Source organism: Dama dama, chromosome X, assembly GCF_033118175.1.
Source record: "Dama dama isolate Ldn47 chromosome X, ASM3311817v1, whole genome shotgun sequence".
Taxonomy (NCBI): domain Eukaryota; kingdom Metazoa; phylum Chordata; class Mammalia; order Artiodactyla; family Cervidae; genus Dama; species Dama dama.
The window spans coordinates 24,129,748-24,155,406 of record NC_083714.1 but is presented as its reverse complement, the minus strand read 5'-3'; the positions used below and the strand labels follow the sequence as shown (position 1 = coordinate 24,155,406).

General features: G+C 44.7%; 1 protein-coding gene and 1 long non-coding RNA gene across 2 annotated transcripts; one reads left to right on the top strand and one right to left on the bottom strand.

Annotated features, from left to right (window-relative positions):
* Window positions 1-6,902: 6,902 nt before the first annotated feature.
* Window positions 6,903-24,290, bottom strand: ATP1B4 (ATPase Na+/K+ transporting family member beta 4). Its single transcript, XM_061137242.1, has 8 exons — window positions 24,228-24,290; window positions 19,784-20,030; window positions 15,730-15,858; window positions 15,356-15,460; window positions 11,964-12,160; window positions 11,267-11,323; window positions 7,793-7,888; window positions 6,903-7,064 (listed from the first exon to the last, which is right to left on the bottom strand). The coding sequence occupies exons 1-8, from the start codon at window positions 24,288-24,290 to the stop codon at window positions 6,903-6,905; spliced, it is 1,056 nt and encodes a 351-aa protein (XP_060993225.1).
* Window positions 18,776-23,201, top strand: LOC133052381 (uncharacterized). Its single transcript, XR_009692041.1, has 3 exons — window positions 18,776-19,034; window positions 19,639-19,823; window positions 23,111-23,201. It is a non-coding gene; the product is annotated as an uncharacterized LOC133052381 (long non-coding RNA).
* Window positions 24,291-25,659: the final 1,369 nt, after the last annotated feature.

Genomic DNA, 25,659 nt, shown 5'->3' with positions numbered 1-25,659 from the left:
ACGAAATTACCATATGACCCAGAAATTTCTCTTCCTCTATATAGAGATGGATAGATGGATAGATAGATAGATAAGTGATACGTAGATAGATATTCTCATCTCTATTAAAAGGCACTCTCCATTCCCCTTCCTTCCAGCTCTTGGCAACCACAGATGTATTGTGTCTTTATGGATTTGCCTATTTTGGATACATCATATAAATGAATGAATATAAATGAAATGAACATGTGACCTTTTGTGTTTGGCGTTTTTAACATAATGTTTTGAGATTCATCCATGCTGTGGCATGGATCAGTATTTCATTCCTTTTATGCCTGAATAATATTCCACTGTATGGATATGTTATATTTTGTTTATCCATTCATTAGTTGGTGGACATTGGGGTTATTTCCATTATACATTATTCCAACAATATTATGTAGTTTTCAGTGTGTAAGTCTTACACTTGTTTTGTTAACCTTTTCCTAAATATTTTATTATTTTTTATTCTATTATAAATGGAATTGTTTTGTTAATTTCATTTTTGATTTGTTCACCACTAGTGCAGAGAAAGACAATCAATTTTTTTGTGCTGATATTTTATCTTGCAACCTTAGTGAACTTATTCTCTAGCTGTCATAGTCTTTTTTTTGGTCATAGTCTTTTAATTCCTTGGATTTTCTATATACAAGATCATGTCATCAGTCAGAGGATTGGAGGGGAGGGAAAGGATGTTACCCTCATCCTGTGTCTTATTTGTGAACATATTTGTTCTGATGCAAGTCAAATACTTTTATGATTCAAGTTATTAATAACTATTTTATGAAGATTGTATCATTCTATTCTGAGAAGAAAACATTTTATGGAAGCCAGACTTTGAATGCAGATTTAAATAATGGAATTCTCTTTGGTAAAGACAAAGTAGAATAAATCAAGATGGTTTCTTTCTCTCTCTTTCCACCTTGCTTTTTTTTCCAAGCCAAAGGTGTTGACAAAATGCCAGAGTACAGTGAAAGGACTGTCAGGAACAACCATAAGTAGATGTAGGATTTGACAGGACACTGACAAAATGCAGTGGACAGCTATTCTAACTTCCACTCATGCATCTTTCTTTGGTAAAATCACTTCAGTTTTCCTCAGGAGGATCCCCTCTCCCTGACTTTCACTCCAGGCAAGCTGAGTGGTATTGATATCACCCCAAGCTCCAGGGCTGGGCATGTGACTCAAGCCTGGCCAACTAGAGAAGTTTCTCCTTGTGGCCACAGAGGTTGGTTCAGGGATGGACACAGAATCCAATTCAAGCCAATGAGAGACTCAGAATTTTTACTTGAACTATCAGGGAAGAGAAAGCTACCTTTTCAAAGGGAAAGTGAAAGTGTTAAGTTGCTCAATTGTGCCAAACTCTTTGCGACCCCATGGACTGTATAGCCCACCAAGCTCCTCTGTCCATGGGATTCTCCAGGCAAGAATACTGGAGTCGGTTGCCATGCCCTTCTCCAGGGGATCTTCCCCACCCAGGGATCGAAGCCGGGTCTCCCAAATTGTGGGCAGATTCTTCACCGTTTGAGCCACCAGGGAAGCCTTTCAAAGGAAAATTAGCCTTTGAGGACATAGGCCTGATAGTGCTGGCAGCCATTGTACATATCTTGATTTGTGGAGCCTGGGAATGATGGAAAGCAGTATAGAGAGATGGAGAAAGACTGTTTCCTAATGAATAGAGTTCCAAGACTTGGTTATGCCTGAAACCAAAGTAACCAGGACTTGGACTTTTTAGTTATATGATTCAGTAAATTTCTTTTTATCCTTAAGTCTATTTGAGATAGTTTTTATTCATTTGTTTTGTGACTTACAAGCAAAAGAGTTTTAAATGACATACCAAAGGATACCAGATTAGGAAAGTATGAAGGAGGAAACTGGAAAAGGGAATGAATATTAAAGAACAGAGAAAAGAGTTTCTATCATGGGAAAACCTACTGCCTCTGACTCCAAGGCTGTGGAGCAGAGGATGCATGAAGACAAAATGCCCCAGTCACTGGAGTCGGTTCAGTAGATGGTTCTAGCACTCTGCCAGGCTCCCAGGAGTCTGTGCTCAGAATCTCAAAATCTTGGTGGCTGTGCTAGATGTTTTGTGTTTGACACTCCAAAGTAGTCCCCCCTCCCCTTTCCACCGTGCTTTCTTCCTTGGGAGACTGACCTGTATGGACCACACCAGAGGGCTTACTTGCCCTCTGACTTTTGGTTGGGTTTGGGCAATGGGCATTACCAGCATGAGATCAGAAGGAGGGAGGAAGATTAAGTCAAGGTATGTATTCTCCTGTTTCCCTACCTACTAGGTCACCTTGAGATAGCTTAGTTCTCTAGCAAGGTCACCACTTCTCTCGAGGTGGTCAGCTGTACCCTGCTCAGTCCTGGGTTTTGGGAACCACTTCCTAACCCCGTCCCTTAGGACCTAGGGAAGGTTAAGAGTTTAGCTTGTACTAGCCTGGGTTATTGTGCTATTCTTTGTGGTTCCCTACATTGACACATTTATAATTAATCTCTTTGTAAATAAACCCTCTACCACTTATTCTATTTTGTCAACATGCTGTCTATTTCTTATTGGAATCCTAACTGATGCTATGGCTAATCAGGGGCCTGTGGAGAAGTATATCTTGAATACAGGGCTGTCAGATTGAGAGCCTACCACATCCTTCTTAAAACTTTTAGATCCCTCTATCAGCTTTTCTTCTTTCCTAGCCTACAACTAAAGAACTGTGTGAAGTAGGCAGGGCTGTTCTGCATTTCAACTCTTATTTTCCTTGCCCTTTGCCTCCATCTACTCCTCACTCCACTGAGGGTGTGAGACCCCCTCAGTACATACACAGACACCCAAAATTATTTTCTGCCTGGATAAAATCACACGGTAAATCACACTTCTGCATGATTTGGTTAAATTGCTTTATCATGTTTGAAATTAGTAAGGAAAAAGGACTCTAACACAGAACCTAGATGGGGGAAATACATTGGAATCACAGACAAACCCCCCCCCAATTCAAACCAGATCTGCTAGTAGACCTTAGCCCACGGCAGCTTGCAAAGAAAGAAGGGGTTCCTACTGCAGCCTAGCTTCTGAGTCAAATAAGGGAATGGAAATATTTCTGTCTTTAGCTGCAATTACCACTAGAGATTTGCTCTGGGAGACAGTCTGTGGTCAGATGTGCCCTGAAGTCACTTAACTTGCAGTTTCGCTTTGAATTTCTGTTCCTTTTCCCTGCCTCAAAGTTTCTCGTCGCGTTCTTCTCCTATGCAAACAAACAGAATAATTTATACCAGAAACTCAACCTTGATGAAGAAAGGCAGTTTACTCTGACAAAATAGTCTTCCAAGAAACTGGAGCATGAATATTGCAAAAGGAAAAACGCTTAGAAATGGAACAACTTTTAGTTTCATCCTCCTGTGGCCGAATCCCAAGAGTCGGGGGAAAAAAAGGTGGGAGGGAGAAGAAAAAAAAGTCTTAAACTAATAAGCAAGCTGTCAGTTGTCAAGTTTTCCACCCACATGTCTGCCCGATATTCCTGTGGGGAAATCAGTGGTATAGTTTAGAAAGAGGAAATCATACACTCCTTTTTTATTTTAATTTATTGCTGTCAACATCTCCCCAAGACAATATTAATGTTTTCTACATGAAGATTCCCAGCAAACAGATGCCTAAGAAAGGTAACGTTAGAATAATAATTTCAAGGCTAAGAAGTAAAAAATCCTAAGTCTAGCATGGACAAAAATCATGAAGGCATTTGGAAGTAGTATTTCTCATTGACAATCAAGTAAAACCAGCGCAATGCAACAGATGGTATACAAATCAAGTCCTGGTACAGCACCATTTAGTGGACTATTTAAATTAATCCACTGGAAATTTCTTCAATTGTTAGAATCCAGTTTTAATGAATATATCATAATATCCAGTTCTGTTTAATAAAGCTATTTTTAAATGTCCTGGCTGACATCCCCAAGTATTCTACTTCTATTCAATATTGCTTTGAAACTGTGGAAATGATGGATTCCATTGAATGAGAAATACTATATGACAAAAGATTCATAATTCCTTGTCTGTTTAATAGTCAACGTATTTAACAGGATAATGTATTATGTATAATATATAGCACCAGTTGAATTCCTGTGAAATGTTAACTATTCTAACTCAAATTTGACATATGTTTTAAAATGTTTGGGATATCATTCATTGATTTTTTAAAAGATGGTACTTCCTGGTAAGCAGCAGCTCAGAGTAGAAAGAGCACTGGACCTGGAGTCAGATGCAATGCGGGTTGTTTTCACTAAACGCTAAGTTCCTTTCCAGATCTACTGTTCTATTATCTGTTACTACTCAATCTCGAGACGTTGATCATTTGAGGTGATTGTTAGGAGGTTTTCAAGTTGTTATCTTCAAGTTGGTTTCTTTTTAAAGGTTAGCTTTGAAAGTCGAATTTGGTAAGGAAAGGAGTTGAGGGGAGACAGTTGCGTTGTTTTTTGTATTTTCCACAGATCTGCTGTCGCATGTCTTTGAATCACTTGTTAATAGCAGTCAGCTCCCCTTTACTGTCACTAAGAGTTGGAAAGGTGTGTGGGAAGGAGATTCCAAAGAGCAGCAGCAGTCCTTTCTGCCATAAGCCAAGAGAGAAGCACTACCTGAGATACCAGATTGCTGTGATGTTTACACAAGTGGTTCAGAGTCCCATGATTAAATACCATGGACTTTCTTAGGAGAGTTCACTTAAGCAAATGTTGCTTTTGTTCTTAGATTTCCTTCTTCCTCAACCCACTTATATCTACAGCTCCACATCAGTGTCTGACAAGTAGAAATCACAAGCCTAAAATGTCCAGAATTGATCTCAACATCTTCCTCTCCAATCCTGCCTCACTCATGTATTCCCAGTCTTAATCGACAGTATCACCATCCCAGTGGTTCTTGCCAGGCTCAGAACCTTAGTGTCATTCTTGATTCCTTCTCCCTCACTGCCCATTCCCCAGTCTTGTCCCTCTGCAATGCACCCTTCACAATGTGGCTGCCAAAGTGCTCTTTCTGAAAAGTAAGTATCACAAAGCTTCCCTGCATAAAATGCTTTTGTTTGTTGTCGTTTAGTCACTAACTCGTGTCCGGCTCTTTGTGACCCCATGGACTGTAGCCCGCCAGGCTCCTCTGTCCATGGAATTTTTCAGGCAAGAATACTGGAGTGAGTTGCCATTTCCTTCTCCAGGGGATCTTCCCCACCCAGGGATTGAACCTGTGTCTCCTACGTATCTTCTGCTTAGCAGGTGGATTCTTTACCACTGAGCCACCTGGGAAGCCCATAAAATGCTTTAATGACTCCTTTTCTCCTACTGGATAAAACTCAAAGGCCTCTTTCAGTACCTGTATGCCTTTCTAGCCCAGTCCACTGCCCCTCCCTGCTGTTGCTCTGCGCCCTTTACATTCGAGTTACATGAGCTGCTCACAGTTACCCAAACACACCATGGTCTTTCATGATTGTGACTTTGCATGTGAAATTTCCTCTGCCACTTTCTCAGCTTGAGTTATTTTTCCTCATGTTCACATAGCATTCCCACATACTAATATTAAAACTCTTGTCACACTATATTGTAGTTACTTCCTTACTTGTTTGTCTTTACTACCAAACTGTCAGTTCCCTGTTTTGGGAGAAGGTAAACATTGTAGAGGAGATTCTGACTCTGGATATTTCCAGGTGGCCTTTAAGCTTGCTTTGGACCCTGAGACACTATGCTTTTCTCTGACACTCTCTTTTTTTTCCTCCTGGTCCCAGCCCTTCCCCTAGTAGAGACAAGCAGCGGAATGGTCATAATGGCCAAAGATAAGACAAAGCAGCCTGGCTGATCCACAACCTAGATAAACATCTGCCTCGTACCATTTTTTTTTTAAGAAAATGAAAAGCTGGCTAATGGGACTTGAATATAGGGTGGCCTGGCAGGAGATTTCTGTCTTACTATGTATCAGCTGGGAGACCCTGACTTCAATCCCCAAAGGCGTGGCAGAGGGTGTGAGGGTGGTCAACACATCCATCCCTGAGGTCTCAAAGAACATCACACTACTGTCAAACAAATAGCCCAAGAAGAATTAGGTAGTGGAGATCATCCTTGTCTTTTCCTTTGCCTGAAGCTGAGACCACCTTTCTGCGGGGACATTTGCCTTTGTTTGACTACACCATAAAGCAAGGAATCTAATAACAGTCACATCCATGTGATAGGTGTTCACCCTCGTTGCACTGGGCCTCACCTCCCCAAAGAAGTCGTAGGGAAGGTCTATGTTCTGGTCTATCCCAGAACAACATCCAGTTATCAGTGACTTCTGTTCCAGTTGGAGATAATCTAGTTGGTGAAGCAGTATTTAGTTGCCCATGACCTATTTCACAAGCACCTTTGGACACAGAGTTCCCTGGGCATGGTGGACCTAGGTGTATTCTGGATTGGTCTGCTTGGTGATTCTCAGGGCAGGACCTTGCCAGGCAGGTTAACACAAAGGGTTAGTTATGAGCCTGGTTGGGAGGAATCTCACCTCTAAAAACAACACATTTTTAGAAAACATGATGAATTTATAATCGTTACAGAAATTCTCCTTCATGGCTACTGTGAATTTTATCAAATACTATGTTTACACTACAATGAGACTTCTAGCAGCAAGTACAGGTTTTAGTTTTAAGTGGGGGAAAAGGAAACAAATATCATCTATTTGTCATCAGGAGAGACTACCTTTAAAAATCAAATAGTTCCCACAATGCCATTTTGTACATATGTCAAAGGCAAGGAAAAATGGTCTACTGTCTCAGGTGTCCATCTGGCTGTGTCCTGATTGAAGAAAAGAATTCAGGTGCTACCAGGGTAACGTGAAATAAAACAGAAACAGAACTGGTGGGAGTGGCCCCCCGAAGTTCTTAGGTTTCTATGTTTAGAGTAAAGATTACCCTACCCACAAAACGATCATTGATGACGTCATTTATGATGCCCTTGCCCTTCAGCTGGCACTGCACGGGCACCGCTTGGTTCTTCACTACATCTGTGAAGTGCATCGCCACCAGCGGGGAGGTGTAGTTAACCTGTAGGTGGAAGAACAATGAATTCTAAGTGGGAGGAGGGGAGGGGGCGTGGGGAAGGACAGTAGGATGGATGTGATTGGATGGTCAGTGCAGGATGGAATACCCTCCACAAAGGGAACTGTGTAAATCCCATGATGCCAAGTCACAGGTGGCTGAAGCAACTGAGATGCTCTCTCTGCCCTGGGACTGGGGGAAAATGACACGTTTCTCTCATAAGTCAGTGTCAGTTGTATGACTGTCCGCTGGGGAGAACCAGTTCTAACTCAGCATGATATGGTTCTCTGGGTATCAGACCATGAATCAAACCAGAACTAGTATTTATTAAGTCTCCATGATGGCGTTGAAGCCTTCACTGCCCCAAGACTCCAAGCAGGAGAAAAAGGAACCCGATTATTTGGGCATCATTGAGTGCAATGGTAAGTGATTAGTCTGCTCCTGGCTCTGCCATTCATTAGCTGTGTGACCTTGGGCAAGTCACTTCCTCTCTCTGGACCCTCATTTTTCTATCTGTAAACTGAAGGAGTGAGGCCACACCATGTTTGAGATTCCTTCAGATTTGGCAAGGAGCAGATGGGATAGAAATTGGTGGAGTGAACTCCTGGTCTGGGCCAGCAGCTGTTCACCCCGTTGCTATTACTACCTGCTGCTCCCTAATTCTCATTGATCCCAGTCAGCCCTGTCTCTGAGCCCTTTCTGACAGCAAAGACTAAAGGGGAGTACAGACTTACATGAGTCAGTTTGCCATAGTAAGGGTAGTAGCGGAGGTCAAAAGAAGCCGACTCTGGGTAGTAATTGATGGATCGGATGTCGTTTTCATCACCTCTCTGTAAGTAGAAGCAAGTATGTATCAGGTGCTGGGTCCCTGAGTTGGAGCCTGAGCTAAAGGGGCCTGAGGCCCAGGTGGAAACACTGTGTGTATCCATCTCAGGAAGATCAGGAAAGCAGAGTGAGACATAGCTCAGGCCAGACTTATTGCCAGAGGAATGTTTCCAGGGAGAGACTGGGTTTTGGCTTTGCAGTTCAAAGAATTCTGAATAGAAGGCCCAGACCATGGGAGGCTGAAGGTTCTCAGTGTAGCTCTGTGCTGGCTCCTAGGAGACTCAGGCGGAAGGGCTCCGAGGGGCTCCAAAGGGCTTGCAGTACCTGGTGTTGCTCTGGCAAGAGGGCCTACCATGCCAGCCCGTCTGCAAAGAATCATACTGGACCTGGCACCCAGCCTTGGACTCTGGAGCCGAGGCAGGTGTAAATTAGAACATGCTCTGTAAATCCCACTCTACAGCACCATGCACGTGGTGTACTCAATTCTGGGGAGGTCAAACCAGGAGGGGCACAGGGGCACAGTCTGGACGTGGTTCACCTAAACGCGCGTCTCTGACCACGTTCCCTGAGGGCCTTCATTACAGGGGGTGGGGTCAGGAGGATAAGCAAAGGGGGAATGATTAAATAAACAAGTCCACCCTCATTTAACTTCTATGTAGAGTACATCATGTGAAATGCCGGGCTGGAGGAAGCACAAGCTGGAATCAAGATTGCCGGGAGAAATATCAGTAACCTCAGATATGCAGATGACACCATCCTTATGGCAGAAAGTGAAGAAGAACTAAAGAGCTTCTTGATGAAAGTGAAAGAGGAGAGTGAAAAAGTTGGCTTAAAGCTCAACATTCAGAAAACTAAGATCATGGCATCCGGTCTCATCACATCATGGCAAATAGATGGGGTAACAATGGAAATAGTGAGAGATTTTATTTTCTTGGGCTCCAAAATCACTGCAGATGGTGACTGCAGCCATGAAATTAAAAGACGCTTGCTCCTTGGAAGAAAAGCTATGACCAACTTAGACAGCATATTAAAAAGCAGAGACATTACTTTGCCAACAAAGGTCCACTAGTCAAAGCTATGGTTTTCCTAGTAGTCATGTACGGATGTTGAGAGTTGGACCATAAAGAAAGCTGAGCACTGAAGAATTGATGCTTTTGAATTGTGGTGTTAGAGGAGACTCTTGAGAGTCCGTTGGGGTGCAAGAAGATCAAACCAGTCCATCCTAAAGGAACTCAGTCCTGGGTGTTCATTGGAGGGACTGATGCTGAAGCTGAAACTCCAATACTTTGGTCACCTGATGGGAAGAACTGACTCACTGGAAATGACCCTGATGCTGGGAAAGATTGAGGGCAGGAGGAGAAGGGGACGACAGAAGATGGTCCACCAACCTGATGGACATGAGTTTGAGTAAGCTCTTGGAGTTGGTGATGGACAGGGAAGCCTGGCATGCTTCACATGGGGTCACAAAGAGTCGGACACAACTGAGCAACTGAACTGAACTGACCCTCATCATAGTATGTCAGGCAGGGCTTTCTGCCCATGTGTTAGGTTTGCCCTAGATAGTCAAGGTCTGGAGGTTAGTAAGAGACAAATAGTGAATCACTACTAGCAAATCACTCACTCAGGTCGTGTGATTACTTCTATCAATATACTATAATGGCTTAGTATAAACTGAACTCTCCTTAATTTATTCTAGTAATTACCTCATCCTGCTTGACTTCCACAAGTGGGTGTGGATTTGACCAGTGTTATTATAGAATGTATAATGACTCAATTTTTTTTAAGACAGTTCTCAGCAAGGTTTGATGTAAGCTGAAAAATGAATGACTTCCACTAGGGAACTCTCAGTTCATTTCAGTCGCTCAGTCATGTCTGACTCTTTGTGACCCCATGGACTGCAGCACACTAGGCTTCCCTGTCCATCACCAACTCCTGGAGCTTGCTCAAACTCACGGCCATCGAGTTTGGTGATGCCATCCAACCATCTCATCCTCTGTTGTCCCCTTCTCCTCCCACCGTCAATCTTTCCCAGCATCAGGGTCTTTTCCAATGAGTCAGTTCTTCCCATCAGGTGGCCAAAGTGTTGGAGTTTCAGCTTCAGTATCAGTCCTTCCAATGAATATTCAGGACTGATTTCCTTTAGGATTGACTGGTTTGATCTCCTTAGGGAACTCTAAGCAGGACTCAATCCAATTACTATGCTAGTTTAAGACTGAGTTCATCTTCATGGTTTATTTATATATTCTAAAAAGTAATGAAATTTATTTTTGGTGAATGGTGTATGGAATCAATTCCACCGTTTGTAGTCATACCTCTCATGTGTGTATATTTATACATGCTCACGTATATGTGAACAAAATGAATGTCCTTCCTACCTTGGTCACTGGGCAAGCATGGCCTGACCTTTCAAAGCTCATCTTCAGTGTCATCACCTCCCATGTGGAACTAACCTTTCCTTCTTTTATGTCCCCACTGCATCTGTATTACTTGACTGCCTTGATTTCAGAGGCAGATTCATATTTATCTTGGCACTCCCAACACCAGGCAGAGTACCTGGTACTTAATAAGTGATTCATAAATTCTTGCTGAATGTGAACTACTGCTGAATAAATGCCACCTTTTGCTGCTTTCTGATCTGCCACCATCAAGACTGGAGTTTTGAGTGGCATTTCTGGTACTGAGAATGGGATTCCCTGGCTTCACTTATTTGTAAGACATCTGCCCAGGACTGGGGGTACAGTGGCTGTTAGCAAACAGGAGGCAGCTACTGCCAGTTTAAGAAGCAAACCCAAGATCTAGGGCTTTTTCCTACAAGGGAGCTAATTGGCACAGATGAGATAGGAGTTAATGGTCCCTTGAAGGACAGTTAATTAGCATATTAATGGAGTTCTGTTTATACTTCCTTTGTAGTCATTTGTTATTGCAACACCCAGTGCCACTGGTCATTGCTGCAAAAAGTGAAATTCAGTTTTAAAAGCAGGGACTAATGACTCTAATGAAAGCCGCTTGTTTAGTTCAAAGAAACAAGTAATTAGAGCTAAAAGCAAAAGTGTAAACAGAATCCCAATTAATGACTTGGCACATTGTTGTTCCCTGCCGTGGCCCTTAGCTGAGGTTCAGTCCTTGGCTTTCACAGGTATAAATCAGCACACATACACACACACACACACACACACACAAACACTACACACACAAATACACATGAATGGAATGCTTTCTGGAAACAGGGAGGACTGAAGGTATAAATGGAGGCCAGTTATGAAAAGATTAACCCTTTCCCTGACCCTTAGCCAACTGTCCATGGTAAAGCCCTTGGAAGAGATGACCCACCTTTTTGCACGAAACAGATGTGCTAACAGTACTTATTCAAAAGGGCACTTTACCTGAACTTTGCAGGAAACCTTCACAGGGTCTCCACGCTCAGGACGAAAGCCAACAATCTAGCAAAAGAAAAAAGATTAACAGATTTGACAGTCAAAAAGTGGGGCTTTTCTAAATTCCCCCTAGAGTCATCACTTCTTTAGGCACAAACTTGATCTATTTGTCCTCTCAGAAATGTTACAGAAAGCAGCAGATGCAAAATATCTTTAGAGCTACACAGCTCAGCTTACTCCTTGTTTTATTTGTGGCTGATATTCATACAATGGTAACTGCAGCAAGATTATCCTGAAGGTGTAAAGAACGGACTGGTGTCAAAAGGAGAGCATGCCTGATAAGGCTCTGCCACCCCAAGGCATGGCGGGAGAGGAGGAAAATGCATTTCTCGTGATAGAAGAATTGCCCCCCGACACCACCTTCATGTCAGTCCCCTGTGCCAAACAGCTCAAGATCTCATTCCTTATACAGGCATCCAAGGGCAGGTTCAGGGGTGCTGGAGAAGAATCCAAATAGAAAGTATTCAGGGAGAAAAGGAATTATTACTTGGTAGGTTTATCCAGTTGTTTGTATTACTGATGCTTTTGGTAAAAATGACCAAGCTTAACAGTGTATGAAGACAGAACCCAAGAGACATGGAGTGGCCAGAGCCCTCCTACCCAACTCATCCACTTTTCATCACCAGAGTATCATGGGCCAATATACCCGGTTCATCTTTAGAAGGATGCAAGGCTGTCCAGTAGAGTAGCCAAAAGTTGGGTCTTCCAGGCCAGAGCAGTTCTTCAGGAAGGAGCGCTTAAATTGGCAGGCCTTCTTGTCTTCATCCTCATCACCGTCTTGGATGAAGTACTGGCCGGGGGGACAGTCTACATTCATTTCCTCTTGAAGACTGTCATTGTAACCTAAAGCATGTGGGGGTGGCAAAGGGTCATGTTAGGTGCTGCAGAGAGGGCCAGGTTTTCAGTAGTTCTCCTCCCTGGTTTCCTTTCCCCAGCTTACTTGTGCTCCTCTGAAAGCCCACTCAGTCTGTCTTAGACCCTGTGACCTGGCATCAGGGGCTCCAGGCCCTTCATCAACAACATCTCTCCATGAAGCCTTCTGGGCTAGTCCCCCTAGTCCACTTGGATTGCCTGTCCCCTTGCTTCTCATTCTCTTGGAACTTCTTCCATATCCGTCTCTGGATTATATTATGTTTGTCGCTCTGTAACTCTTCTCTATTTTCCATTATTTCTTTTCTGACATGGTAAATTGTAAACATGGAGGGCTGCCTCTTCTATTAATACTTCTGGGAGAGGAAGAGGCGCATAGTAGGTGGATTTTGGAAGAAGGATTGAGTCATATCGAGGCATGGGATATACATAGAGGCAAAGCACGGGGGTTATATCTCTTTAAGTTCAGTCTAGGAAACCTCTCTTTGAGGTTGATCAGAGGCACCCAATGCGAGAAGGTGAAAACTGTGTGTTGTGAAACAGGAGGAAGCAGGAGGAAGAAGAGGAGGAAATAAACCAGCTCCTCATTCTTTATAGAGGGAAGTTAGCACTGAAAAATAGAAACTTAGGCTGAAAGACAGGAAACAATGACAAACGTAGGGTCTCCACTGAGAGGGTGAGGAGGTGAGGTCTTGTCTGCTGAGACCCAAGGGACTCAGAGTTAGTGTCCCTTTCCCTTGCGTGGAATTTAGCATGTGTCCAAGGTACACATGGCTTCCCTGATAGCTCAGTTGGTAAAGAATCTGCTTGCAATGCGGGAGACCTGGGTTCGACCCCTGGGTTGGGAAGATACCCTGGAGAAGAGAAAGGCTACCCACTCCAGTATTCTAGCCTGGAGAATTCCACGGACTGGGGTCCATGGGGTCGCAAAGAGTCAGACACGACTGAGCAACTTTCACTTTCACTTTCAAGGTATAGGTATCAGGGAGAGGGCTGAAAAGGTCTGTCTGTGAGCTGACTGGGCTACTAGATACCATAGAACTGGGCTTTAGAAATAACTACATTATTCCCAGTTTGGTTCTCAATGATGAAATCCAGTTACTCCTATTAGATCCTACCTCCATGCATTTATGTTCCAAGTGGCTCAGTTTTTCAGAGGAGATTGTGCCACCAGAGGTAAAACTCCAAAAGTATTGCTGGACCCTTATCTAGACAGACTGTGACTTGGGCTTGATATTAGAAGCAACTGGGAATTTTAAATCTATTTCAGTTATGGCTAAGCTTTTATTTTTCCTTTGACAAGTCTACATTCAATTCAAGGTTTTGTTTTAATCTCTCTCTTTTTTTAATCTTTTTTTGAAGAACAAGAACTATGTTCAAATAACTTTCTAAATAGAAACTCTAATCACGTGTTCTTTGTTTCTCTTGAGGGTGTTCCTTTAAAAATAATGTGACATGAGCATGACCCTTATTGCAAAATCTCTGTCCTCACAGGAATGAAATTGATACTCTGGGATGTCTATTTCAGAGATGTGTTCCTTTTAAACAGGGCATATTATCTACATTTAGGAACTAAAAAACCCAATGCTTTCCCTAATGTTTCCCACCTCTGTCATCAGGTCAGAATTGATATTTCTGCATCTTCTGTCTTCTCAGAGGAATTTCCTTAGCAGAGATTCTGATAGTACATTTGCAATCGTTCACAAGCATTTTGAAGGAAGAGAAGATATTGTGCTGGCTATGATGCCCAAAACATTTTGGGGAGCTAAAAATGGGACTCCATGGATTCAAAAAGAACCATTCCTCTCTCATTTTACAGGTGAGGATTCTGAATCTCAGACTTAATCAAGATGACACTGATACAAAGCTGAGTTTCTAATTCCTGGTCATATGGCAGCAGAAAAGAATTGTGAAAAGCAGCACTTCTCAAGCTTTAAAGGGTGTAAAGACCACCTGCAGATCCTTATTCAGCAGGTCTGTGTGGGGCCTGAGATTCTCCCTTTCCAGCAAACTCCCAAGTGATACTGATGTTGCTGGTTCCTGGATCACACTTTGAGTAGCAAGGGTGTCAAGAACAGAAACAAGGGTTTAAATTGAAACACTGGTTCGGCTACTGGAAGACTTTGATCAGGTTTCTTCCCCTTTCTGAGCCTCAATTCCCCCATTTGTAAAATGGGGACAATAGACTTCTGAGATGCAGGGTTAAAGTTCAGTGACAACATTTATGCATTTAAATAACACTTCCTATCACTTAAGAGAATCCTCTTAGTTCAGTGCATGTTCTGTAGGCCACCCCCATCACTGGGCTTCAGCCAGGCCAGGACAACCAAACCAGTCTAACTGGCTTTTCCCCCACTAAAAATAGGTGCAGTTAACCCATGGATTTACCTTGATAGCTGGAGAAATACAGAGACTGTGGGCTCTACGTTTAAACTTAACCAAGTTGCTACCTCAGTTTTCACCCTGTGTAAGGGCTTCTCAGAAAGCCATTCATTTGCCCCTGAAAACATTATCTGATGATACTATAGAGGTAGGCATCTTGAAAACACTGGCTATCAAAATGTTGGAGTGACTGCCACCCAGAGGTTTGTCCTCCAACTCCCTTTTGGACTGCTATTTAAATAAAGAGCCTTAAATAAAGGCTCTTTAAGATGGACCATCCTTTAAGATGGATCCTCTCCAAGAAATGAATTCTCTCGCCTTGAGAAAACACAAGAGGTAAGAGTTTTCCTGTTCTGGAGAACACTCTCCTTTTCTCATCACCACCCGCCCCCTCCACGGAATTATCTTTTATAATTGATCATTATTGAGCCATCTGGATATGTCCAGGACATAACTAGGTGCTCTAGGGTATTCCAGAAGAGAAAGCAAGTTCTCTGTCCTAATAAACTTATCACCTTACTGGCTTATATGCTTTCATATAAGCATATAACTTACCATCTTTGGCTTATATACTTTAAGGCAACATACAGTCACAAACTACAGTACTTTTTTTTTTTTTTTTACTACAGTACTTTTGATTGTATCTACAGGTGCTGAGGGGGACGCAAGGTAAGGAAAAACCAGAATGGGCAGTGTTAGTTAAGACTGGGATTTCAGAGCCAAGTGATTTTTTAGTTCCCACCGATCACCTTTCCAAAGATATTCTCACCATTCAGAGGCACTTACCCTGGAGAAACCCATTTAGACTAATCACATAATGCTGCCAAGTGTCAGGTTCAGAAACGTTGAAGTTGAAGTTAAGGCTATGGGCGAAGGGTCTGATCATAACTCCTGGCAATGAAAACAAGTCTTGGATATATTAACCCATTCTTGAGATAATTTTTTGTATCGATTCCCATGAAACCATTCCCCCCAACCCCCTCCCAGGCAATCAAAATGAAAAGGACCATAATCTGCCAAGTACCATTTTACTTTTACTCCTAATAATTGAATCCCTAAGTCATTACCGGGAAGAGCCAAAGTTAATTGAGGCTGAACATGCCGTGCAAGCAGATTTCTGTCCAGGGTGTTCGGACAGCTCAGGGTATTTGGGCACTCACCAGGAGGCTTCACCCTCTCAGTGAAGGTCGGCATGTAAGGACTGATGGTCAGAAATAGCGTGTACATGCAGAGAGTGATCACAGCAGCCAGGGAGGCATAGAAGAAGAAGTAAATGACTAAGATCAGGCCTGCAGAAAAATCAGAGATGAGGGTGGTCAGTGCTGGCCAATAAGCCCTGCATCTGCATTTGAACTTATAAATCAGAACCAGCGCAAACACGTGACATGGCTTTTTTTGTAATTACCCAGATTCAGTATGTCCTTGCTTATTCAGATGTCACCGATTTGAAATTGGTGAGAATTGTGTCAGAGGTCTGATTGCAGTTTTACCTTTACAGCACCTCCGATGGAAGGGCTTGCTGAGCAAATGATGACCATGAACGAGATTACAGGGGAACAGAGTTTAAAGTACTGCAGAGGGCAAATTGCTTGGGAGTCCTCTGGGCTATGGTCAATGTCCTATGTACAAATCATTCTCTGCTATTCATTAAAGCAGGTGTCCTAAAGAGTTCTAGCCACTTGGTTCCGGTGATTATATATATTTGCAAGTGATGAAAACAGCATTTCTTTTCACATAGTCCATAATTCAAACTTTTGATTCATTTCCACTGAACCTGACTCTAATGAAGGCAAAGCAAGGTTTCACTTTATGTACTTCAAATCTTATTCATGTTTGGCAAAAGTTTAAGTGACTCTGATTTCAAAAAGAACACTAACACAGGATGGGGAAGGAAGGAGGGGGCAACTGTACTTACTGATGCCTGCCACCTGTGAGCTCTAACTGTGCACTTGGGCAAGAACCTTTGGGCACCCCCTGATTCCTTGCAGATAAAACGGTGATAAGTTTAGCACTTCCCTCATATTCTGATCTATGTTCCTAACAATATTTGAAATTCAGCCTCTCCTTCCATCCTGTGCTGATGCTACCACTTCCTAGCTGTTGAATGTTAGACATGCTATCTACCTCTCTGGGCCTCAATTTCCTCATCTGTAAAATGAGGATAACATTAGTACTGACTTCTTAACATTGAATGATGCATATAAATAGCATAGCACAGGGCCTGGCAGACACTCAGTGCTCTATATATGACACTCTTCATCACTGTTATTATTACCATAGTTTCCAGAGGCACAGTTGTATGAATTCTTCCTCTGTGGGCTGGATCAGGACCAGGTTTGCCCCGGGATTAGGCAGCACAGAATGAGTGAATAAGCATGCCCCTCTTTGGGGCTGTCTCAGAAAATAGCATCTAACTCTGCTCACAGCAGTGACATGATGTCAGAATTATGGATTTGAACCATATCATGAGCTGGAAACTGGAACAAACTACCTAACTCTGCTGTACCCCAAACCAAATCCAAATGTCAATTTTTAAATTGAACCATGAACCAAATAAAATTAACAGCCCCCAAAAAGAGTCGGGAAAAGGAGGAAAAAAAATTCCTTAGGAATTTCACTGGAGGTGAACCTTTATGTTTTCTAAGATGCACTAAAGCGGAGCTGGAATACAAACACCTCACTTCAGTTGGAGTCCCCGGAGAAGAAACAGCAGCACCCCGTGTGCCTGTGGCACCTGGCTGCTGCCCACTGGCTGGCCTGATGGGATGTGCCCTGTGCCCCCTCCTCTGTCCTCATCCTGGCAACCCATCCACAGCTGGAACCATCCTGGGGGACCAGAAGGCTCAGTTTCATGGATGAAAGGAAAGCAATAGAAGACAGGTATATTCCCCTGGAGACGTCTTCCTTCTTGCTCAGGATGTGTGGCCGGGAAGCTGTAGATGGGAGAATGGCACTAGCAATGCGTCCCCTCAGCTTTGCCCAGGAGTCTCTGCCCTGGAGCCTGTGATAGGCTGTCTCAGCTACACTGCACCACCCCTACCCCCGGCAAAACCAAGCACTGTACCCACCCGAACCCAGTGATCCCTCCAACCTTTTCTGCTCCAAATATCCAAATTTTACTTGGGCTGCTCCTCTAGGTAATCCAGGGTTCGCCCCTGAATGCCCCACCCAAGCTTGGATAGACGATTATATCTTGAATAGACAAGATACCTGCAATCCCAACTCTTCAGTCCTTCCACTAAAATATCCCATCAGGTCCCGAGGCCCTACCCATCAGGGCCTTGCTCACTGCTAGAGTTCATGAAGACAGTGTGGTGTTCTGGCAAGAGAAGGAACTCCAGTGTTCATCCAACCTGGGTTTGAATCCCAGTCCTGCCACCTATTAACTGTGTGACTTTAGGTAAGTTACTTACCCTCTCTAAGCCTCAGTTTCTGCATCTGTAAAATGGGGACAATAATATTACTACCTCATAGACTTCTGGTCAGTACCCAATAAAATAACATATAGCTCCTATGAAGAGAAGTTGCCCAGCTATAAGAGGAAAAGCCCAGAATATAATAACAGTCTAGGTGAATATGTCTGTCATGTTGATGTCCAGGCTGGATAGGGTTAGTAAGTGCTTAATTGGCACCTAGTTCTCAAGCAAGAAGACAGCAAGGCATGTGGTGACCTGGGCATTAACATCACTATTTGCCGTTTGCCCAGGGTTAGCCTTCTGAGACCCGCTTCTCAGAGGCCTGGATATGCAGTGTCCCCACTGCCACATCCCCCCTGGACACTGGAACCTTCCTCCCTTGTCCCTTCGTATTGGCTTATGGATTCTTCTCCGCAGGCACAGTTTGGGTCAGCTCATCTGGTTAAGTTCCAATGGCTGTTTAAGGGTTAACGCAGGGCTTCCTCTCCCAGAACCACACTTGCATTTCACAAGGCCTGTTTTTCCAGTCCTCTTTAGGCAAGCCAGAGACAGCTGTGCCCCCTTTAGAGCCCCAGCGAGTGTCCTGCATTTGTCTGCAGCTTCCAGAATGTCGGAATGTTCCTTGAAAGGTACATTTGTTCCAGTCGAGAGTTGAGAGTTCGAGGGATGGGCAGGGGTGGGGCTGGGAACTGAAGAGGGGTGAATGGAGGTGGCTGTTGTTTGGGGCCCCACACCTGCTATTCCCAATTCCAGGAAGCGGGGCTGGCCGTTTCACCCTGACTGAGCTGAACTAGAAACATCAGCTACAAAGGAGAGAATTCTCAGTTAAAGGGGCCTTTAGAAGGCATGAATGTCGACTTCAGCAATGTAGATTCTTGGCACTGGGGGACTCTTATTTCATCCATAGACTTATCTGTTTTTCCTTCCATGGGTTAACTGAGTTCAGACCAGCAGCTGCTCTTTTCCTGGGATGTGCAGAGAGTGTGGCGAGTGTGAATTTTACCACAAGCTAAATCTCCTGAGAAGGATCAGCATTAAGAGTTCAAGAGGTGAGTAGGAGGGACCCTGGGAGAGGAGTGCTGGGGAAGCTGTGAAGTAACATGGTGGCTGCATGTGGACTGCAGTTCTGCCATGGATCAAGAAATACAGGAGCTTGGGCTTAAATCACTAGAAATGATCCCTTTAACCCATTTCTCTCCAAACACCCTGGAGCCGTAGAGTACCCACAACCTGGGGCCAGCAGCAGCCCTGGCTATCCTTCTCTGACATTACGGGGTGAAATGATGAGACCGTACAAACCCTTGGTCAGGTTAGCAGGGACCTCAGTCTCGTATCCTAGGAATAGTCTTCTGCGTAATACTTTCGATTTTACGATGTTCATATCTTATGGGAGTCTCAGGCTGCTCCTGTGAGAGAGAAAGGGAGATACTGCTTCCCTCATTCAGCAGGTGAGGAAACTGAGGCTCAGAGAGGATAAATGATAAATGATAAATGACAGGGCTGGGGCTTCCATAAAATCTGTGCTTTTTCAACTCATTCTTACTGTCTCTCTGCACTACAAAATGCTGTTGAGCCCAGTGGATTTCAGCTACACAATCATCTGTTCACCCACTTGGAGTTTGTCCTGATGAGATCTGCCTATTATTTCCCTAGGCGTTGATCCGGTTACGTGAAGAGCTAAGAGAAGTTTGCAGACAAGCCCATCCAACGTGTGGTAAAGGAGTTCTGGACGCCAAGCCGAAAGCAAAGGACACCCGACTGGGGCATTGGGACCACTGGGACTTACTCCAACTCTGACCTGTTCGGGCCAGAGACGTCCTTTTCTCCGGATCCCACAGGTATTCATTCACAATCTGCAGTTTCCGCCACCAGGCACTGTCGGTTTCCTGACTGTGACTCTCTTCCTCCTCCTTTTCATCCTCTTCTTTCTCCTCCTCTTCTTCCTCCTCCTCCTCCAAATCAGGTACCACCATCACCCTAGCCTCCTCTTCTGCTTCTTCCTCTTCATCTGCTAAGTAGTTCTGGTTCACTTCATCCTGATCATCCTGAAACAGTGACAACACACAACCCCTTTTTTTGGAAAAGAAAATTTCCCATGGCACATCCCACCAGCCGAAATAAATGAAAAACAACTCAATATTTGGAGATACTTCAGATGTCCACTTACCCAGAAACATACCTGTTGTTACAAGAGGCAGATTTCTTTCTCTCTGTTCTCTTGCAGGAAATATCCTTTCTATGACCCATTTTGACCCAATATTCTTTCCATAGAGGTGCAAGTGTTATTCTCGGCTGCAGGCATTTGGGCTGTTCCCCTAGGACTGTTCATGTCATTACTCTGTCCTGGGGCCATGGCTTCCCGTTAACTTTGGCCTGTCAGGGCAGACTGAGCTCAACACTGGACGATGGGGGAGTTTTAGACACTTGTGTCTGTGATGGCACATTCTCAGTCCAAGGCAGCTTTGTCCTAACACCCTGGATGCTTTCAGCTGCTCACCCTCACCATCCTAAGTTGTGGCTAAAAATAGCTTGGAATAGACATCAGGAGGAAAAGCCAGCTGCTGTACCCCTCCTCAAAACTTAGACTGTCTTCCCCACAGAAACAAGAGATTGGGGGTGCAGTTCTTTGCTGCTTCTCTGACTATTGCCCACGCTGGAACCTCTGCCTGCCAGAAGCAGGTTGGACAGACCACCTGAGGGCTGGGACGGCAACTGATATTGCCTTCGTCTTCCCCACCCCCAAGCCCGTACCCTTGGCAGAAATCTGGGCACGTAGGAAATGCTCAGCACATATTTGTTGATTGACTGATTGCAGCCATTACTTGAGATCTGAAACTGTAATCTTCTCCAAGTGGTTCTAAGAAAATCAAACAAAAAAAGAGAAAAACCCAGACTTCACCAAATGGTATTTCAAATGCCTCCCAGCCACAGGCTGGCGAGTTGGATCTCTGCTGTTTGTGGGTCTGCCAAGGCTCACTGCAGCAGCAGAAAATGAGGCCACCCTCCCTTCTCTCTGCCGTCCAAGTCTGAAGAGCGGCAGGGCCTGTGCACCTGTTGGGGGGATGTGTCCAGTGATAGAGGCCAGGGGCTCCATGCCGCCGTCTCCCTGCCTGATTCCTCAAAGGCCATTTAGAGGACACTCAGCTGAAAGGGCTGACGTGGGGGGCAGGGCGGGGCGGGCCAGAGAGCTAGGTTGTTCAGGATCCGTAAAAGTGAGACAGAATGACAAGGCTCTACTGTCAGCATTCAGTCTACCCAGCGCTGTCTAGCTCTTGATTACAAGCACTCTTGAATTGCTCTCTAATTTTTTCAAAGGTACAGTCTTTTTTTTTTTTTTATTAGTTGGAGGCTAATTACTTCACAACATTTCAGTGGGTTTTGTCATACATTGATATGAATCAGCCATAGATTTACACGTATTCCCCATCCCGCTCCCCCCTCCCACCTCCCTCTCCACCCGATTCCTCTGGGTCTTCCCAGTGCACCAGGCCCGAGCACTTGTCTCATGCATCCCACCTGGGCTGGTGATCTGTTTCACCCTAGATAGTATACATGCTGTTCTCTCGAAACATCCCACCCTCACCTCAAAGGTACAGTCTTATGTCACGCGCGTATCAGACCTGACGGGGACCTTGAAGATTCACTTGTCCACGTGAGGCCCAGAGAGGCAACAGGATGTAGCCAGAATCATGCAGCTAGTTCACGACAGAGCAGACAGTCTCTGAACCCATGTCTCGCAATATCCCTGACAACGATGTTTCTCCCCTACCACTCTGAGCGCAGGAGCTGAGAGGTGGTTGAGCAGATTGACAGAACACAGCAATGTGTTAGATTCTGTGTTCCCAAGAGGCTGAAGGTGCTTACAACTGGAGATTTCTAACTCTTGACAAGGACTCACGGGGTAAGGCTTAGGAAAATAAACCCCCATCACTCAATGTTGAACGGATTAATACGTGTTCTTAAATCTCTTTCACTTGTGTGTGAACATAGGTACCCATTTGACCTCCAGAATTACATTCTGAGCGCCTGGGGTGGGGGGTGGGTGGGACGGGGCCATATTTTCTAACTCCTTGATGGCCCTCCACAGCATGGAGCCTGTGGCTAGGTAACCAGTGGGCACCGAACAAACATCAGTGATGACTGCCTGACTGAAAACTCCTGAACCATGCCCTCGCCAAGGCGCTCATCCGGACTGTAGTGGGCAGTCAGTCATCCTGGCCTCCAGAGAATCTGATGTAACTGAAAATCTCGGAGAATTTGAAGTGTAACATTTCAAGATGAAGGAGTTTCTGTTCCCTTTATATTTTCGGGAAAATCTTTTCTCTCCTAGTCGCCTGTTTTGCTTGCCCTCCACCCCTGCTCCACAGAGGAGGCAGCTGGCTTTGGCCTCTGCCTGATCTTATTTGTAGATATGAGCTCTCACGATAATCCCATTAAAGATGGCTTGTCATTAAAGCTTTACCCTCCCGGGAAGAATTAACCTTCTCAAAGCTAATTTCCCCACAGCTCTCACACTGCCTGGGCTTCAGGAACCGCAAATATCTTTCCCCCTTGCCCCAGCTTCCAGGTATAGGAGAACCTCACAATGTACAAGAGGGGCACTTTGGGGGCAGCTCAGTGTTTAATGGAACCCAGTAGGGAATCCTTTTGTAATGAGAGGGCCTGTTTTTGTCTGTTTCCTAAAGTGGCACTGACCTCCTGCGATAGTGTGTGTGAGTGTGCAGAGATGGAAGAGTGGGTGTGTGCTGGGGCCGTGGTGTTGCCCTAAAAGGAAAGAGTCTGAAGGGCAGAACATGGCTCCATTTTGAGCACTCTAAATATATAAACATATAAACAAATACATAAACAAACAGTATGACCCGGAAGATAAATTTGTGCCCTGCATTGAGTGATACCCTGTAAACATTCGAACGATTGATTAATTTTAAAAGAGACATTAGCACACAATTATTCACTGCATCAAATCCTCTCTTTGTAAACATGATCAAGTGTTCCCGATAAAGCAAGATCCCCTGATGCATTTAAAATCCAAAACGAGGGACAGATAATTAAACTTGTACACAACACTTTAGCAGCATTATAGAGAAAAGAATCCAAATAAGGAATGATTTTATATGCCCTACAGGCTGTGACTGCTCTGAGAACCGGAAGGGACTTTGGGGAACATCAAGAGAGATTCTACAAACCGTGGCTAGAAAGTTACGGGAAGCCCTCCACAGGTTGGTATGGGGTTAGAATTTGTGTGTTCCTCTGCCGGCTGTAGACAGTCTCCACTTAGCTCCCTGGTTGGGGAGTGGCCATTCCCCAAGAAAAATGGAGTAAGCTTTGTTTCTTCCTGAGGCTCAGATCACAGCCCTCTCTGGGGGAGATTTCAGAATATACTTCCCAGCAAAAAAAAAACACTGCATGTGGCATATACTCATGATATCTAGCAAAGTAAATGCAAGGAAACTTTGGGTTCAAAGAAAATTTTAATGCATCCTGGAGATAAATGGTGACATTGAAGGTGGGGTGTGTGAGTGTTGGGCAGGGTGGGGTGGCAGGCAGGAAGGCCATGGGTGCTGGAGGGTTAGGGAGTTGCATACTGCAAATATGAAAGAGCACAGGATGAGAAATGAGGAAACCTGCATTCTCACTTTGGCTTCTGCAGTAAATGGCCAGTACCTCCCATGCCCTGAGCCACAGCAGTCTCCTTTAAGTGATGAGGGTATTCTAGAGAAACGATGTCTAGGACTGCTCCCAGCTTCTGTCTAGTATTCCAGGATTTTAGCTATAGCTTGGAATTTCAGCTTTAGAAAAAGAGTAGCTGGGTTCCTCAGAAGCTCCCACCCAAAGGGACTGAGACAACTGGGTAGGCAAACAACTCTTATTTCCTCTTTCCCTTCCCTTCTCTCTTGGCTCCATTTCCTGCTATTGGAATGAAACCTCTACTCCCAGACTCCAAAAGGTCTGTTCAAATTCTTAGACTCCCACGAAAACATTGTAGAAGGCCCCCTCATTCTCTGGCCTCTCCCCTGTCCCTTATCCCTGTTACACAGGAGAGGGGCTTCCTCCTTCAGTCTAGCCATTCAGGGTGCAATGGGGTCCCAGGAGTCACTGCTCACGCTTGAAACCCTGGGCTTCCTTAAACTTCACTGTTCCTGCCCATCCTAAAGAGAAGCAGCCGTAAGTCATGACCTACACAACCCCCACCCACCCCATTCTAAAGGGACAGCAAAAATATTCTGCTCCCCAGGACTCACAAGTCTGTAGCGATAACCGTAAGGCAAGGTCGGAGCCCTTCTGGACCGGAGCTGCCTTCTCATGGCTGTGCAGTGGGCAGAGGCGCGGCAGAGGCAGGCGAGTGGGTGAGAGCTCCGGAGCTGCTGCTGGTACAGGAGACACTGGTTGCTGGGGCTACTTGGCGTCTAGTAAAAGTGAACCCTCCTGGCATGAGCCCTTCCCCAAAATAATCTAGCATGCCCCTCTCTCATTGGTTGGCCCCTTCTCTGAATCAAAGGAAAGCCCTTATGGAAAAGCAAGCTCATCATTACAGGGAGGGGGAGATATTCTGGGTCACAAGGATGAGCAACTCACCCCCCCCTCCTGCAGCTTCACGTCTTCCCACTCCCTGCCCTTCTCTAGCGCCTGAGCCACTATGGGCCCAATGGCAGTCTTCAGTTGTGTCCTTCTCCGTTGAGAGCTGGATATCAGTGCATGCAGGGGGTGGGGCCTGGGTGGGAGTTGGGGGTGAGGGGAGTTGGCCAAGAATAACTTTCTTTTTTCATAAGGCTGATCTCATGCAAAAGGATCTAAGGTGTCAGGAAAGATTCCCTTTGCTCTCCCCACCTCCCCTGCCCCACACTAAGCCACCTATAATATTCCTTATTTGTGTCAATCCACCAGCCCCTTAAATATGGATTATGCATTCTGATTTTAGAGGCCAGGCTCCTGCTTGGTCCTCCCCCCCCCCCCCCCCCACCAAAGAGGGCCTTTGATATAAAGAAACCTTTTTTCTCTCCCACATATCAGAATGGCCCCATCAGCACTGCCCCTCACACACACACCCCTTGGAATCCTGGCCAAATTTCTGTAGTGGTTGAGATCTATATTTATCCCTTAGCATCAGGGCAGGGAACAAGCCAGAACTTTGCAGTGTCGGTTTCCCAGACATATATAACTCCTGAAGCCAATGTGGGATCCACCAAAAGGAAAATTAGTAAAAACAGCCAGGAACATTGTATAGCAGTTTTGGTCTGTTTGGTTCACCCCACTGGAGCCTGGGTAGCTAAAAAGGCCTAGGAGGAATATGTGATCCTTCACAAATCCCCGCCCCCTCCCATCACACCCAGGTGACTGAGAATGTTGCAGGCATTGATATTCTGGGCATATTGATAACCAGAAAAATCAGCCCAACCACTTAGAAAGATCGATTTTTTCATAATGCCAACCTAGGCTGTTCTGATGAAGACAGCTTCAATAGTGGCTAATTTAAACTAAAGACTCCATTTACTAGAACGTTACTACTCAGGATTCTTCTTTAACAGAGTCTCCTCTGATACTCTCATTTCACGAGAAAGAGAACACTGACAAAGAAAAGAGAAACTCATTCGTCTTTTGGGATTTCAATGAAAGCAAAATATATTCCAGGGGTTACCCTGGTCTCAGTAGACATTGAGCTTTACCTCTTATGCT